Genomic DNA, 18,585 nt, shown 5'->3' on the forward strand with positions numbered 1-18,585 from the left:
AGGAGTGGAAGACGGGAATGTGTTTGTAGGTAAATACCCGGATGAAATAAAAACCCAATTCCTTCCCGTCTAGTTTGAAAGCAGGTCAACAATGTACATAACCCCAGAGTTAACCATCAGTCTCTTTGTTTGGGTTGTGTGTGAGCGAGTCTGTTGTTTTCCTCTCCCTTTGTTAGGAAGGACTTGACAAGTGCATCAGTGTGTTGTTATCATGCACTGTTTTTCCTCTCTGCAAAATGCAAATATGCTCTGCTACTCTGGGGGCATATTTCCCGACAGCATGTGCACAAAGTTCTAAGCCGGAGTGTGAGGCCGGCGAGTTGGGCTGATTTGGAGTCGCTGCAGAGTTTAACTCGGCTCTCCCCCTGAGAGGTCAGCCGGAGAAGGGACCGTTTTTAGAGGGGAATAGATCTGTCACGAACTTTCAGATTAGAATACATAGAATAGAATCATGATGAGGATTATTATATTATATATCAGTTGATAGAATAAATCTTGGACCGAATCCAGTCTGGAATGGGGTAGAATCAATTGTGGAATGTGTTTCGTCGTACCACATAACTGCTCTCTGATTTTGATTTCGTTGTTGGTAGATTGTTCTACAACCTACCCGATGTTAGTGCATCCCACAATTTTTTCTTCTTCAAACATATCAAGCATGTACACACTGAGTGTACAAAACGTTACGCCTGCTCTTTCCGTGACAAAGACTGACCGGGTGAATCCATGTGAAAGCTATGATACCTTATGGATGTCACTTGTTAAATCAACTTCAATCAAGTGTGGATGAAGGGGGGGATACAGGTTAAAGAAGGATTTTTAAGCTTTGAGACAATGGAGACATGGATTGTATGTATGTGTGCCATTCAGAGGGTGAATGGGCAAGGCAAAAGTCTGAAGTGCCCTTGAACGGGGTATGGTAACTCAAACATAAAAAAAAAATACAATTTAAAAAAATACAGCAAGAGTCGCAGCACAGAATGAAGAAATAAAATAGTACTAAAATGTGTATTGGTTAGTTTTTACACCTGCATCGCTTGCTGTTTGGGGTTTTAGGCTGGGTTTCTGTACAGCACTTTGAGATATCAGCTGATGTATGAAGGGCTATATAAATAAATTTGATTTGATTTTGATTTGATTTGGTAGTAGGTGCCCGGCGCACCGGTTTGTGTCCTGAACTGCAATGCTGCTGGGTTTTTCACACTCAACAGTTTCCCTTGTGTATCAAGAATGGTCCACCACCCAAAGGACATCCAGCCAACTTGACACAACTGTGGGGACTGTGGAGTCAACATCAAATCAAATCCAATTTTATTTGTCTCATACACATGGTTAGCAGATGTTAATGCGAGTGTAGCGAAATGCTTGTGCTTCTAGTTCCGACAATGCAGATATAACCAACGAGTAGTCTAACCTAACAATTTCACAACAGCTACCTTTATACAGACAAGTGTAAAGGGATGAAGAATATGTACATAAAGATATATGAATGAGTGATGATGCAGTAGATGGTATCGAGTACAGTATATACATATGAGATGAGTAATGTAGGGTCTGTAAACATTATATTAAGTGGCATAGTTTACAGTGGCTAGTGATACATGTATTACATAAAGATGGCAAGATGCAGTAGGTGGTATAGAGTACAGTATATAGATATGAGATGAGTAATGTAGGGTATGTAAACATTATATTAAGTGGCATTGTGGAGCGCTGCCATGCCCTGACGAATTTCAACTCAATATTGGGAAGGTGTTCTTAATGTTTTGTACAGTCAGTGTATATCATGTTGTGTGTCTCTCTCTCTCTCACCCACAGGTCAATGTACATCCTCCACAAGGGACCCAGTTGTTTCCTTTAGTTCCCAGTACCGACACCCAGATGCTGCTTGGGTAGTCAACCTTACCGCCTGCTCACCGGCACCCTGACCACATAGCTGCCCATGTCTGCCCTCCTCTGCTAGGCCAACACAGCCCACACAGTCTTCATGAGGATCACGACCCTGCCAGACCACACCAGATAGAGGTATGTATGTCAGTGCGGCGTGCCTCGATACGTCTCGTCTTGAACAGCACTGTGTGCATAATGGACAGACTTTCCATTGAATATTGTAATGAGGCAGCAGTGGCTTGATGGCAGACAGCTGTCTTGGACTTGGTCTTGATTTCAGAGGCACGGAGCGGGAACGTTGACACATCCAAGACGAGAGACAGCTCCCGCACAATTTCCAATCTGCTGGCCATCTGGCCCATCAATAATGGTGATTTTGATGAGTCCAAATCCCAACTCTAAACCACCAGTTGGGTTTGTGGGATCTCATTTCCAAGAACTGTATTGACAGAATTTGAAGGAAGCCTTTCCCATTCCTATTCGTCTTGGCTGAGGTTTAAGGGCCGGTTGAACTTTTCACAACCGGTTGCCATGGCGGCACCTGCTACAACGTCCCTCTGGGAGAGCTCCCCTTAGTGTGTGGAGGTTTAAGGTCAAAGGTCAGTGTCACAGCCTCTATCAAGTACAGGGACCTGCTGTAGCCTGCCCCCTGAGGCAGCGGCCCCTGTCTGGCCTGGGGTCACAAGTAAACTGTACCTGAACACAAAGTGACTGGCCCCTTAATGGGGCAGAACCTACCACAACATTATACATAAGTCAAATCTACTTGTACATTAGCACAAACTCAACTACGACTTGTGAAGTTGAAAAGAATACTGTAGCTGTGCCTATGTGCACCCAGGGTTGTCTTGTGTGCCAGTCTTAATTTATTCAGGCACTTTCGATGTTGCTTTAAAAGCCAGTAACATTGATGTGCATCCTACATTTAGCGGTGAATTGATCACTGAACGAGGTGTAACAGAAAAGAGAAATGGGGATAATGCTTGAAGATAACACAGCGTGCAGTCTGAGTGAGTCATTTTGTCATTTGCCTGGATAGGTATTGCAGTATTTCTCAGCTATTCTGAGACCTTGACATTTCCGTAGAAACACGTAACGGACCCTAAAGTGCCCTTTTTCTATTTGCATGTTGTTAAGATTTTTTATTTAAGGAAAACACTGCGCTAGAAATGCCAACAGGTCATTTTGGGGCAGGTGGTGGTGTTAAATGTGCATAAATTGATATTTCTACATTTTTGAGTTAATGGAGAAAAACAGAGAAGAATTCCCTCGGAATGATATGTACATTTTGGGTTTGAGGGTGGATGGATACATGGGTGGATGCATAGGTGGATTGGTAGAATGTTGGATTGGTTGATGGATAGTCTATAGGGTAGGGATGAAGAGCAGATCAGAGAGGGTAGGATAGCAGGATCCCATATGGAAATGCTATAGAAGAATTGAACAAGATTCCTGTATTTTTTTACCTGGAACTTGTCAGTAATACATATGGCAGCAAATACACTTCGAAGATTCTCGTAATATCTGACTTATACGGGTGGTTAACATTTAGACATAACAGAAATGTTGCATGCGTTATATAAAACGCATACCGTCTGAAGTCTCACGTACACGTCACATACATACCCATTTCAAAGCACTTGCATACCCCTGTCTGACATCAGTGACGGCATGCAATGTGACACTTTTTGGAAAAAAGAAGCAGTCTGCAGCGAGCAGGAGGAGGAAGAGCAGGAGGAGGAGAGTTGGAGGAGGACAGGAGGATGAGCAGAAGAAGAAGAGGAGGAGAGGAGAGGAGGAAGAGAAGGAGCGAGGAGATGAGGAGGAATGACTTTGATAGCAGCAGTGAATCTATTTGGTTATTGAGTGGAGATCTCTCAACAGCCATTCTCACGGTAGCACATTGGTAGTAGTCGGTGATAGATATCAAACCTAAGCAGGGATGGGCTTGATTAAAACCCTGGATGGGAGACCAAAGGCATAGCGGTAGATAAAGCAACAGTCCAGTGCTGCCCAACCTTCACCATGGAAACTCATACATGAAAATGTATATACAAATATTGTATTTTTGTTATAGAAATTGTCATGTTTTTTTTTTTTTTTTTTACTTTCAAAAAAACTGTGAAACCTATTAAGGAAATCCTTTATTTTTGTAGAGGTTACATTCTCAGAAGATACTTTTCATAAAATATTTATAGGTGACTCATATAATTCGTATACGGTATTTTGTCTTAAATATGTCATACCATATCTTCGTTGGCATCATTTCATTTATTCAATTGTGTATGACATATAAAGGCATATAAGGCAACACATATACAAATACACCACTGTCATATAAGGCAACACATACAAAATCTTACCAGATTCTTATTAGATTGTTGTACAAATAATCCTCTTCTGCCATATCAGATTATTTCATTCTCATGATTCTTTTCCATATGCTGGAGATTACGATGGATGGATATGGGAGTTGAGGCAAAGGTGAAAGAGGAGAGAGAGAGAGAGAGAGAGAGAGAGAGAGAGAGAGAGAGAGAGAGAGAGATGAAGGGATGTAGATGCAGGACATGTATGGATGGGTTCGGTGGGGGGCAGTGGGAGACAGGGATGAGTCGAGGCAGATATATCCAGGGAGGGAGTGTGGCTTCTCCCAGGGTAATTCACTGGGAGTCGCTGTGAAATGGAGCAAGTCTGCTGAAGCTGCTAGAGATTATTCAAACCCTTTTCCGGGGAGATGTGACAGAAGAGAGTGGCTCTGAAATCGGACTCAATCAAACTGTACTGGGTCCCATCACAGACTGCAGAGTTCCTTTCCCCTTGGGTACCCTTGCGGCACAACTATAATCACATGAAACATAGGCAAAAACCGAAGGACATTTTCTACTGCGGGACAGGGGAGAATTCATATATTCTCTATGCATTTTGTAGTTTTAGTAATACTAGGCAAACAGTGTAGATTCACATTACGGTATGGCCATGGAATACTTAATTTCAGCTAGTTTTGCATAGGAAAGGTTGATGAAGCATACTCGAGTGGATTTTATAATGCTCTGAGGCTGAAGGACCGGCTCTTTTTCACATGATGGAGGAATAAGAAGTAGGCAAACGGACAGAAATTCAACTTTTTTTTTTATCCCAGCATCACACCTGGATAAATTCACTTGATTTCCGTGTATGGTAGTTATAATACCATCGATGGTTTAGAGCATGGTTCAGGCAGCAGCGGGGTTGTGTGTTTCATTCCCACATGGGCCACATACTGTGTATTGCGTATGTCTTACTGTTGACAGCTTTGGATAAAAGTCTGTTAAATGACCATATTTTGGGGATAGCACAGCATCATATACCACCTTTATTCATTGTTATTTAAAAAAAATACTTGACTTTATGGGAAGCTACGTTATTTTATCTGGGCGAACCACACAGTAATGCAGTGATGTGACAGTCAGACAAAGGCTTCACAGACTTGTCTATGAAGGAACTGTGAGGCTTGAGGAACGATCTGACAATTCTAAAACCATTGAATATGTCTCACTGCCTTTCATCCAAAGTAATAGCAGCCGGGGTGTAGCAGAAGAAACTGCACACGGATTTAAATAGGAACCTACTCAGCAGTCTGAAAAGTATGCCAGTCGTGCAAAATCGGGCAGATTGTGATGCGCAAATCTAACCGTGTCTGATTCAATGTAAAACAAAAATAATATTCTATATGCTTCACATTCTACAATTGCACTATTTTCCTCTAATTTGTCAATATTTTCCTCAATTTCTTTCACCGCAAAGTAAGATGCCAAGAGGGGGTAAAGAAACGGAATATTCAAAGGAAATAAAAAGAGCATGGTAGCCCCACTTCCGACACCACAAGCAGTGTACACCTTTAAAACAGTTTGTCTCATCTCTTCGAACGGACGAGCCCCTAGAGGAACAGCTCCTGAATGGAGCTCAGTTAGCACGGCTGACTACCAAGTAGGGCCCCCGCCTAGCCTCTTTCAGCTAAAAAGGGGCTTTCTAAGGGAACCTGGCTTGCCAGTGTCACCACGTAAAGTCCACCGCCGACCGAGTATTTTCTTGGCACTTTGATTTCCACGCTCATTTGAGGCCTGCCGTGCTCTGCGGGAAATGTACGCACCCCATACATTCTGACCAGTCGCGTTCGATTAGTGTTGCGGTATGCTTCACGGTCGCGGTATGCTGTGGGGCTATTGCGGGCGGATCATTCAATCGCAGTGCTATGTGTTAGCGGTGGTATCCCCATAACGTGCGCTGTATTCCCTGCGCGGCTTAGATCTCAGTAGCTTGTCGCGGCCAATGTGGGGGATGTGTGGCGAGGGGTCCGTCGACTTTGAGGTATAAACGCCGATCGTAGGGTTTCACAGCAAAATGGTTGATCTCTAAAGGCTCCAGTCATAGCAGGGTTTCTTTTTTAAGGCTCACTGGGTTTATGGTACGGTGGGTTATACTAAACCCTGAGGTTATTTGCCTTGCAATAATCACACAATGTTGTACTGTAACAGGAGCACATTGAATATGGCTCCAAAATACCCTCGAGGAAAGTCTTCTCGGTGTCGAGCATCAAACAGAACCCAGTTACTGTAATGTGCGGTGGGTGCGTTATCCATTTTATTTGAAGAGCACAGACGGCGAGGAGCTCTTTTTGCCCTGTTTCCCCATTAATACTGCATAGTTGATGTCATTCAGCGGAGTTAATGATTCAAAGGATACTTCGGGATTTTAGCACTGAGGCCCTTCGTCTACTTCTCCAGAGTCAGATGAACTCATTGGGTACCATTTCTGTGTCTGTAGCCAGTATGAAGGAAGCTAGAGGTAGTTTTGCGAGCCAATGCTAACTAGCGTTAGCGCAATTACTGGAACTCTGTGGGTATCTACTAGCAATACCGTAAATGTACTATATAGGATATGCTGGTATGTTGCCCCTCAGTGTTTATGTGTCTCTTGAAATAACTTGGTGGCTGAGACAGTGTGTCAAATGATTGACTCTCTTGCGGTCTCCCTCCTTCTGAGCACAGCCGCAGTCCATCTCAATCCTACACAGGCCCAAGCACAAACAAACACAAGTTTCCAAATATACAATTTACGGGGGTTTTGAAACCCAATCTCCTTCTCCTAGACCCCTAGTCTGCCTGTTCGTCTGCGGTTGCTATGAGACCGAACACCTCGGAGCACACTCTGAGGGTCACCCCGACCAATAGCAGAGCTGCAAGGCACAGCGTCTTGCTGAAGCACTTTGTTTTCTCTCTTTCCAGTCCATCCCTTCATCTGAGGAGGAGAGTGGCGGTGGTGTGTAATGGGATGTGAGAGAGATAGGCCTTTGGTCCGTGGGCTAATGGATGAGCTCCAGACCAGAGCAGCGTTCTGAACAAACACACGAACCAGAATCGTCTACTTATCCCCCCAAAAAATATTTGTGGAACTTCTGTTTGAATATCGGCTTCATACCATCAAGTAGGGGGAAAAAAACACCACTGTGATATTTGTAGCTCATTACGTACCACAGAAAACAATGACATGCATATCTGACGGTGCGCATATCTGTCAAAACATGTCAGCCAGACACACAGGATGTGGTGCCACGTTGCTGTGATAAACGAACACTTCATGCGACGTGACTAAATATCGCGCACCGATGCGATTGTCCTCGCAATGAAGTTCTTGCTCTAAAGGCAGATGGGTAAGCTAAGACAACAAAACGTCTGCGTGTGCCAGATCCCCTCTGTCCGTTTATGTGGGTAGGCCCTTCTGAGAAGACTAATTCATCTCCCTTGAAATATATTCCCGTAGTCGTCCTCTATGTGAGGTCATTGGTGTACTACTGACATCACGTTCTACCAGGCTCTTTTCATCTTGCCTCATGTTTCAATGTATACTGCAGGAACTTGGTCATTTATATGATTAAAAAACGAACGATGCTCATGTTTTAACGACTTAGTATTTGCACATGCTTGTAGCCTGTCTTGTACGATCAAGACCAGAATACATTAGTGCTCCTGTACAACTCTTCAGCATTAAAACATACTGACAGTAAGCAGAAGCTCGACTCCTTGAATAACAGAGGGACAAGCGATCCCTTGTTCTGTTTGTCTCAAGAGTGGAGGAAACGGCAGCCATCAAGTGTCGCCCTGGCTGTGTTTACTCCATGCGTAGTGAACCGCTCTGGGTCTTGCTCCTATTCTCTTCTCCCTTCTCATCGACTGGGCCCTTCCTGGGGCACTGCAGACCGTTCCACTCCACAGCCCGACAGCCTAATCCATCTCCATTGTGGGGTGGCACGGGGGTCAGAGAATTCTGTCAGAGCAGAGCAGAGTGGAGGCTCATCCCGTAAATAAGCTCTGGGGTGTCAACTGTCTCCAGTCTCCACACCAGGATTCACCAGAGAGCTGACGGTTAGCTGCTTGTCATTTTAAGCCCTGTACCTTGGGAGATTTCTGCCCACATAATGATGTTTCCCCAGCTGACGGGGCTGTGGCTTCAGTATATGTGATATGAGAGGAGTTGGAAATCAGGCCCTCATTCTTAGAGCAGATTGTTGACCTTTTAGATGATGGTGTTGTCTTACAACAGCTTAGTCTGAGAGAGATGATTAATTAACAGAGGGAAATTTAACAGCGGCCATGTTGTTTTGCCATTTACCCGCATCTCCCCTTATCGAATTGAACGCAACCTGACCCGCCATGTATTCAACAACGGAGCTACACATCTGTGTGTTTATTGTTAATCTTGATTTGTATTCACTGCAAAACCGCAATTTACAGTTGCTAATAGCGGTTGACATGTCATTTTTAAAAGGACGGGATTGCTACAGGATAAGCACTTGACGGAAGCTAAGTTGGATTTTGTGTTGGCTGGCAGTACAGTTAATTCCTTTTTAATTATGAAGGACCAGGAGGTAAAGGTTTGTCAGAGCATCCTTCCCCATTTGATCTACTTACGCTATGTGGGCTATTACAGTATGTATGGCAGCTTAAATGTCTCACACAGTGATTTGACCTTGAGACTAACTGCATCAGTGTCTACTGCACCTCTATTCACTAGATCAAATTGAATGTATGTACAAAAAAAAAGTGAAAAAAATAAATAAAGATTTCAACGTGGTTTCCATGGCGTTAGGTCTGTTTGGTATTCACCATAGCATCAGCCCCGTAATCCAAGGTGCAGCTGTGAAATGGGTGGGTGAAATGAGATGCATATGGGCAGCTGCTATGTTTCTGCTGATGCTGTATGGCGGATGGCCACTTGGTCACACGCGAGAAGCTATTCAATGGCATCCTACATCTCCATTCCAATACCATTCAATGGTTTCATTCAATTCACAGAGAAGAACATAAGGCCTTTTTAATGGCCGATGACAAAATCCCATTGCATGTCCTGATGCATTGAGTTGTAATGCTGAGAACTGTAGCTGCAGAAAGGCTGTCGTAAATACAGATGTGTGTGTGTGTGTGTTTAGGGTACTTTGCCATGAGCAAGGAATTACCACGATAAATACATTCAAGTGCCATTTTACGACGAGAGAGATGGGAACATCTCGGCCATCGGCAATTCGCAATTTTTTTTTTCAGAGTGTGTGTGTGTATGTGTGTGTGGGTTACGCATGCACTCGTGCTGTGTGTTGTGTGTGCATTGCTGTTTTGTGTATTTGCGTGTGAATTCGTATAAAATGAGTTTGTAAGTGTGTGGGTGGATGACTGCATGCTTTTGCTACAACTGTAGCAGTTGTCTTGTATACAGATATATTCGTGTTTTCACTCATGTTGGAGATGGAGGGAGCTATGTAAGGAAAAAAGAAAAGTGGCTTTTAGATAATACACAGAAGTTAGACCCGCTGTGGTAAATCCTTAAACTGTGATATGGCAGCCAGCTAACGTTGTCCAGGGATTGCATGTTGAGTTAAATGATTTGCTAAGCTATAATTACACGCACCTATTCTTTGTCCTTATCTCTTCATTGGACATATTGGCATGACATGTGTATGATTCCCGCAAATCTTCAAGAAGTATCTATGAGGAGGAAAATAAGAAACAAGCCGTGAATAAAATTGGCTCGCTTGTAACGTCACCTCTGCCTTATGCTTCAGTGTGTGCTAAACATTTCATTGAGGGCATTGCCCATTCGTTGAAATGTATTCGCATACGTTTACTGGCTTTGATCATCTGAATGCAGGGCGAACACTGCTGTTTTACATTCCGATCATGGCTGATAGAGATGTTTAATCTCAGTTTGACCACTGTAATAGCTCAACGTAGATATAAAATCTTGATTCACCTAGTCAATTCCCCGCTTGGAGTACCACATCCTGACATGTCCTGACCAGTGCCTCTCTCCTTTGCCTTGCAGTTTCCCCAGAACGCCCGAGGGAGGATGGACCGGCTGATCTTCTCCCTGTTGGTGCTGGCCGTCTCCACCAGGGGGCAGTTGTGCCCCAAGCGCTGCATGTGCCAGAACCTGTCCCCCTCGCTGGCCATCCTCTGTGCCAAGACGGGCCTACTCTTCGTGCCCACCGTCATCGACAGGCGCACCGTGGAGCTGCGTCTCACTGAGAACTTTATCACAGCCATAAGGAGGCGGGACTTTGCCAACATGACTAGTTTGATCCATCTGACGTTGTCCCGCAACACCATAAGCCAGATCATGCCTTACACCTTCGAGGACCTCAAGCGGCTGCGAGCGCTGCACCTGGACAGCAACCGGCTGAGTGTGATCAGGGATGACCACTTTCGGGGGCTCACCAACCTTAGGCACCTGATCTTGGCCAACAACCAGCTGCACGATATCTCTCCCCACGCCTTTGACGACTTCACAGGAACCCTGGAAGACCTGGACCTGTCCTACAACAACCTGGTTGACATCCCCTGGGAGACGATAGGTCGTCTAACCAACGTCAACACCCTTAACATGGACCATAACCTTATAGAGCACGTGCCCCAAGGGATCTTCACCAACCTGCACAAGCTGGCGCGTCTAGACATGACTTCCAACAAGCTGAAGAAGATCCCTCCGGATCCACTTTTTCTGCGCATCCCCGTCTACGCGAAAGCCAAAGGATCCCCTCAGTCGTCATTGGTGATGAGTTTTGGTGGAAACCCGCTCCACTGTAACTGTGAGCTGCTGTGGCTGAGGAGGCTGACCAGGGAAGATGACCTGGAGACTTGTGCCTCTCCTCCAGACCTCACAGCCAAGTACTTCTGGACCATCCCCGAGGAGGAGTTCATCTGTGACCCTCCGGTCATGACCAGGAAGTCTGCCAAGACCTTCACCATGGAGGGCCAGCCGACCAGTCTGAAGTGCAAGGCCAACGGAGACCCGGATCCAGAGATTCACTGGATTTCCCCCGAGGGCCGTCTGATCTCCAACACATCAAGGACTGTCACCTTCAGCAATGGCAGCCTGGACATCAACATCACCTCCATGAAGGACTCTGGAACATTCACCTGCATTGCCTCCAACGCGGCGGGGGAGTCCACGGGCCAGGTGGAGCTGGTGGTCAACCTCCTCCCCCACCTGGCCAACAGCACCAACCGGCTACGGGAGCCCGACCCTGGCCCTTCAGACATCCTCACTTCGGCCAAGTCCACCACGGCCACGGGCAACGACACACGGAGGAACCAGGAGGGAAGGGTGCTGATGGCGGAGCTGACAGCTAGCTCAGTGCTGATCAAATGGCCATATCAGAACCACGTCCCTGGGATCAGGATGTACCAGGTCCAGTACAACAGTTCCCTGGATGACACGCTCATCTACAGGTGAGGAGGGATAGGGACCTGAACAGGGCTGATGGGGTCTCTTGGTTAGAATGAGTTTAAAAACTTTCAAAATGTTTAGTTTTTTTGTGCGTTAATGAGTTACTCAAGGTTTTATGATGAAATTACATTTTGACTCACAGACATACAATTACAAGATGTCTATCAGCTAAACAGTAGCAATCATAAGAACACCAGAAACATTTCATGTTGTATACATGTATGTAATTATAATGAGTTAATAAATGAGGTTGGTAGTTACTAATCGTTATTTGCAAGAGATATAAAAAGGAACATTTTTCATTTGCTTTGAGAAGACATGTTTCTTCTCTTCTCTCCTTGTTTATTATTTTGCTCCTCCGGCCTTGTTCCAAGGTTTATTCTGATTTATTTTCTGTTTTGATGCCTCCCTCATTGCATATTCCAGGTCCAACATCAATTTATATCAATTATTTTGAGTTTGTAGCACTCTGATAGATGCTGATGGACCGTTCTGTAATTTGTGAATTATTTTGGTCATCAAAAAGTGTTTCTTTCCAATCCAAGTCTCACGTCGTCTTACAGGGCCTGGCCCAGGGCTCCTCACGTTGTCTTACAGGGCCTGGCCCAGGGCTTCTCACGTCATCTTACAGGGCCTGGCCCAGGGCTCCTCGCGTCGTCTTACAGGGCCTGCCCCAGGGCTCCTCGCGTCTCCTTACAGGGCCTGCCCCAGGGCTCCTCGCGTCTTCTTACAGGGCCTGCCCCAGGGCTTCTCACGTCGTCTTACAGGGCCTGCCCCAGGGCTCCTCGCGTCTTCTTACAGGGCCTGGCCCAGGGCTTCTCACATCGTCTTACTTGGCCTGGCCTAGGGATCCTCACGTCGTCTTACAGGGCCTGGCCCAGGGCTTCTCACGTCGTCTTACAGGGCCTGGCCCAAGCCTGTATGCAGGCGGCTTGTTTAGTTTTTCTGCTCTGATCAATGGCAGCTGTCACTAAGGGGGCATATTGATTTGGGATCTCATTTAGGGTATCCAAAATCAAATGTTATTTGTCACATACACATGGTTAGCAGATGTTAATGCGAGTGTAGCGAAATGCTTGTGCTTCTAGTTCCGACAATGCAGTAATAACCAATGAGTAATCTAACCTAACAAAGTGAACATAGAAGCTCATTTGCAACGGGCCAAATCAGCAGAAGGGTCAAGATCCTGGAGGCAAATCCTAGTGACTGAAGATAGGCGGTTCTGTCCCACAGTGGGAAAAAGCAGAGTGAGAGGGAACTTCACTCTCTTTGCTGTTTTCAGGGGAAACCTATTCCCCAAGCGGTTCCTGTTACCACGGGGAGTTGGAGGGATGATTTTGAATGCCGAACACGTAGAGGAACATTGTGCACGGAGGGAGACACAGTTTGGATTGTGGCTGGTTTCAGAGCAGGTACACAGTCTGTATAGACTGATGTGTCTGTGCTCTGATAAACACTCTCTCTCAGCAGATATTGTGGGGAGCCTAAACTAATGAACACGGAAGCCAATTAACTGACTGGGACAGAAGAGGTGAATTCCTATAGGTGAATTTATCTAGGACTAAGTACTTAAACATTGCTCCCACTTCCTCATTGACTAGTTGTCTGATTTTATTTACTTGGTCCGGGAAAGCCGTGAGCACGCACGGATGCTCGCAGACACACGAACATATGCACGCTCGCACACATACACCTATGTTATGTAAACATAGCATATTATGTATCTTGCACTTCTCTACACACCCACTGAAGGGTTATGAGCACATAGTACACTCAAAGATTTTCAATACACTAATACAAACACACACCCACACAAAAAAAACGCAAGTACAGTACATTTCTCAAACAGCTCATCATTAAAAAAAACATCTTTCTTTGTTTTGGACGAATCAGAGGTTTTGTTTCGACTCTTGGGCAGCAACGCTTGCTTAAACTCTGCCTCTTGTCTTCCATATTGATTTGGAAGAAGAGAGGAATGTGCATAAAGGACACGTTTCGGAGACGAAGAGCTCAAGAGAACAACAAACACCTTTTCGAATGCTGTGCAGAGGAATGGCGTAACAGCCACTGCCAGGTCCCAGTACGCGACACGCTGCAGCCCAAAGATTATTAAGAGCGAATCAGTATCATGCCCACAGGAAGTGGGTCGACCGAACGAACGGTCTGTTCTGCCAGCACAATACGCATTAGGGCTATTGAAATGTCTGTCGGTACCCTTCTGCTGATTTGGCCCGTTGCAAATGAGCTTCTATGTTCGCTTTGGTTTGGTCCAGCTCCTACTCAAAATGTGTTCTTGATCATTTTAGGCATTTCTGTACAACAGTAAAATACATTTAAAAAACAGGTTCCATCCAAATGTTTCTAGCAAATGTTCATTTTGGCCCAATTAGGGCCTGATAGTCCTTTCCTTCCAGACCACCGATCTAAAATGACTTGACAGATTTGATACAGTGTAAGTCAAATCAAACTTTATTTGTCCCAAATACAACCTTACCACGAAAGGCTTACTTACAAGCCCTTAACCGACAGTGCAGTTCAAGGAAGAGTTAAGAAAAATATTCACCAAATAAACTAAAGTAAAAAAGTGTCAAATAAAAATAACGATGCTAAATACAGGGGTTACCGGTACCGAGTCAATGTGCGGGGGTACAGGTTAGTTAAGGTCATTTGTACATGTAGGTAGGGGTGAAGTGACTATGCATAGATAAGAAACAGTGAGTAGCAGCAGTGTAAAAAACAGTTGGGGGGTGTCATTGTAAATAATCCGGTGGCCATTTGATTAATGCCCTCCTCTCACATGTCAATGGCCAAAAAATAAAAGGAGACTATGAAAGGAAGGCGCTTGACAGTATTGGGACACGGCCCCCGCCATTCCTCTGATGTCGGAGAGTGATTGACAGTTTATATCTGACGGATGAGGCTTGAAGCACACGGGACCGGCTGCGAGGTCCGTCAAGGGCCCGCTGTATATTTGCTGGCACAGTCACTCGGGCGATGCCCATCGATACCATTGATGGCGTCTCCATGCGGGGTGTCACCAGGAATCAATTGGACCCAGCTGGACATTGGCAATAGTCACTCCTCCTCAATTCCCCTTAACGCCTCTACTTTACAGGACTGTGGGACGCGCCGACTCCTCCGAGCTCCTCTCAGTCCCGCTCTGTGGTGCGCCCCCCCCCCCCCGGTGAGTAAAGGCCCCATCGCAATAGAATGGCACCGTTGCACATGCACATTCATGCTCTACTTTTTAAGTCCCCTCTGCTTGAGGTTCTATTAGGGATGGGTGGAAGAGCACTGTAGGCGGAGACGGTGAAAGAAGGGAAGAAGCGAAGAGAACGATTTGAGGGAGCAGACATTTTGTCGCTGAGATTGAGCTCGCTGTAATGAGCTCGCCAATCCACTCACTTGACGGACTTGGTTCCGTTTTATACCTGAGTGGTTCATCAGTATACAGTGCCTTGCAAAAGTATTCGGCCCCCTTGAACTTTGCGACCTTTTGCCACATTTCAGGCTTCAAACATAAAGATATAAAACTGTATTTTTTGTGAAGAATCAACAACAAGTGGAACGACATTTATTGGATATTTCAAACTTTTTTAACAAATCAAAAACTGAAAAATTGGGCGTGCAAAATTATTCAGCCCCCTTAAGTTAATACTTTGTAGCGCCACCTTTTGCTGCGATTACAGCTGTAAGTCGCTTGGGGTATGTCTCTATCAGTTTTGCACATCGAGAGACTGAAATCTTTTCCCATTCCTCCTTGCAAAACAGCTCGAGCTCAGTGAGGTTGGATGGAGAGCATTTGTGAACAGCAGTTTTCAGTTCTTTCCACAGATTCTCGATTGGATTCAGGTCTGGACTTTGACTTGGCCATTCTAACACCTGGATATGTTTATTTTTGAACCATTCCATTGTAGATTTTGCTTTATGTTTTGGATCATTGTCTTGTTGGAAGACAAATCTCCGTCCCAGTCTCAGGTCTTTTGCAGACTCCATCAGGTTTTCTTCCAGAATGGTCCTGTATTTGGCTCCATCCATCTTCCCATCAATTTTAACCATCTTCCCTGTCCCTGCTGAAGAAAAGCAGGCCCAAACCATGATGCTGCCACCACCATGTTTGACAGTGGGGATGGTGTGATGAGCTGTGTTGCTTTTACGCCAAACATAACGTTTTGCATTGTTGCCAAAAAGTTCCATTTTGGTTTCATCTGACCAGAGCACCTTCTTCCACATGTTTGGTGTGTCTCCCAGGTGGTTTGTGGCAAACTTTAAACAACACTTTTTATGGATATCTTTAAGAAATGGCTTTCTTCTTGCCACTCTTCCATAAAGGCCAGATTTGTGCAATATACGACTGATTGTTGTCCTATGGACAGAGTCTCTCACCTCAGCTGTAGATCTCTGCAGTTCATCCAGAGTGATCATGGGCCTCTTGGCTGCATCTCTGATCAGTCTTCTCCTTGTATGAGCTGAAAGTTTAGAGGGACGGCCAGGTCTTGGTAGATTTGCAGTGGTCTGATACTCCTTCCATTTCAATATTATCGCTTGCACAGTGCTCCTTGGGATGTTTAAAGCTTGGGAAATCTTTTTGTATCCAAATCCGGCTTTAAACTTCTTCACAACAGTATCTCGGACCTGCCTGGTGTGTTCCTTATTCTTCATGATGCTCTCTGCGTTTTTAACGGACCTCTGAAACTATCACAGTGCAGGTGCATTTATACGGAGACTTGATTACACACAGGTTGATTGTATTTATCATCATTAGTCATTTAGGTCAACATTGGATCATTCAGAGATCCTCACTGAACTTCTGGAGAGAGTTTGCTGCACTGAAAGTAAAGGGGCTGAATAATTTTGCACGCCCAATTTTTCAGTTTTTGATTTGTTAAAAAAGTTTGAAATATCCAATAAATGTCGTTCCACTTCATGATTGTGTCCCACTTGTTGTTGATTCTTCACAAAAAAAGACAGTTTTATATATTTATGTTTGAAGCCTGAAATGTGGCAAAAGGTCGCAAAGTTCAAGGGGGCCGAATACTTTCGCAAGGCACTGTACATGCAACATGCATCGCCTGTTTATTTGGGGCCTTTTCATTGGCCCCTCTGAGCTGACATTTCTGGGTTGCGACAAAGCCAATCCCACTGGGCACACGCTGGTTGAATCAACGTTGTTTCCACGTCATTTCAATGAAACGACATTGAACCGACGCTGAATGGACGTTTGGGCCCAGTGGGATCATTTGTTATGCAAACACGTGTCTACTTGAAGTGTACCTGCGATGTCTCTCAGACAGTCCTCATAAGGACTATATATAGTCGAAACAAATAAAAACACAAAATCATAGGGATTCTTCTAAACAAAGGCTTGGCAAAGTAGGATGCGTGGCGCGGAACAGAGCGTGGCATAAGTGAATTCCCCGAATTATGGTTTTGATAAGACTCTGTTGCCAACACCCGATTTTCAAACGTGACATGTAATTTCCTTTTGGTGTTGTACATGACATGTTCACGGCATTGCCTCGTGAGAAATCAAAATAGAATCAAACCGAAGAGCATTACGCTGCTGTACACGGCTTCTCCCGAGCAACGGGTTATACCATCAACGTGGCTGTCTCACTGTGCACGATGGTGCAGCATAACACCTGTACAGAGAATGATAGATAAAGGTTAACTAGTTCCCTCGGTTTTGGCTGAGGGAACGAGCCGGCCTACCTTGTTCTTTTGTCAACGACTCTGTACATTACAGTGCTCGGTGTTATGCTTCATTGGAACTAACCTCCAAACTGGCATGGGCTGCAAAGCTTAAAGGATGACTCATCAGGTTCACATAGTATTGGCTCTCGCATGGAGACCTCGAATAGAGATCCATGAAAGAGAATGTTGTGGCCTGCCTTTCAATAGCATATTTCAACAAAGAATGGCAACATAACACACATTGTTTTTTCTGTCATCAGATGCCAATAACTGTAACATGAACCGTTGTGTAAGATGTCGATGGGAAAACACGCCTTTGTATAAATCGACTCTCGAAGATTTGAGTCAAAACACACAAATGTGTTTAAAAACAAAAGGGACCATATGTCCGCATCAGTCGATTGAACTGATAAAATGAAATGAACAAAAAGGCTATGAAGTCTCTATTAGACAATAGCTGTCGGTTGTAAGGCCTGCCAATCCAAATGAAACCAGGTGCTGTGTTGAGCATGTTGAGGTGGGACAGATGGTTATCCCAACCTGTTCTTCCTCGTCCGCCTACCAACCGGAAATGCTTTATTCAAGGTTACACCCCATGGTGGCATTTTTAAGTTATTTACAGCCTGGGAAAGATGTTGGGGATTCTGATAGGCTGCCGTCACGTGCGATATCTCATTTGGATGTGTCCACCGTGCTGAAGCTTTCAGCTAGTGTTTGTGAGATCACACATAATATGCTCATCTGCACGTAACCATGTGCACTACACTTATGCTCGTTGTGCAAGCCAATTCAGAGACGCACACATACACGTGTGCATATTCTATCTCTCTCACACACACACACACACACACACACACACACACACACACACACACACACACACACACACACACACACACACACACACACACACACACACACACACACACACACACACACTGCTCTTCAAAGTACCATACCACGTCTGACTCTAAATCTATAAGCTTAGCCTTAGAAGTGTTCCTTCTTCCTCTGTGTTGCTCACATTTTCATTTTTCCAGGTTTATACATCTTAGTGTATTCTCCTCACGTATGTCTCTGTTGGAAAGGGCAGCAAGGGGACGATTGGCTTTATCCCCTACCAGAAGACCCAGACATGAACCAATCTGGGTGTCTCATCTCCGCCCCCCCAAAAAAACTCAACTCCCTAAATGTACACAGGCCTGGTTCTCTGCATGCTACCATGGCTGCATATCAATTACGCGA

The 18,585-nt window shown here is 45.0% G+C and overlaps 1 protein-coding gene across 2 annotated transcripts in view; it reads left to right on the forward strand.

Moving 5' to 3' along the window:
- Positions 1-18,585, forward strand: part of LOC109909300 (leucine-rich repeat and fibronectin type III domain-containing protein 1-like protein) — a 135,712-nt gene that overhangs the window by 82,996 nt on the left and 34,131 nt on the right. For both annotated transcript variants that reach the window (XM_020508382.2, XM_031796521.1), the window contains exons 2-3: positions 1,819-2,025; positions 10,243-11,648. In XM_020508382.2, coding sequence (XP_020363971.2) covers positions 10,267-11,648 — 1,382 coding nt within the window. In that variant the 5' untranslated portion in view covers positions 1,819-2,025; positions 10,243-10,266. The remainder of the gene's footprint in view (positions 1-1,818; positions 2,026-10,242; positions 11,649-18,585) is intronic.

This window comes from Oncorhynchus kisutch, linkage group LG18 (assembly GCF_002021735.2).
Source record: "Oncorhynchus kisutch isolate 150728-3 linkage group LG18, Okis_V2, whole genome shotgun sequence".
In the NCBI taxonomy this organism is placed as follows: domain Eukaryota; kingdom Metazoa; phylum Chordata; class Actinopteri; order Salmoniformes; family Salmonidae; genus Oncorhynchus; species Oncorhynchus kisutch.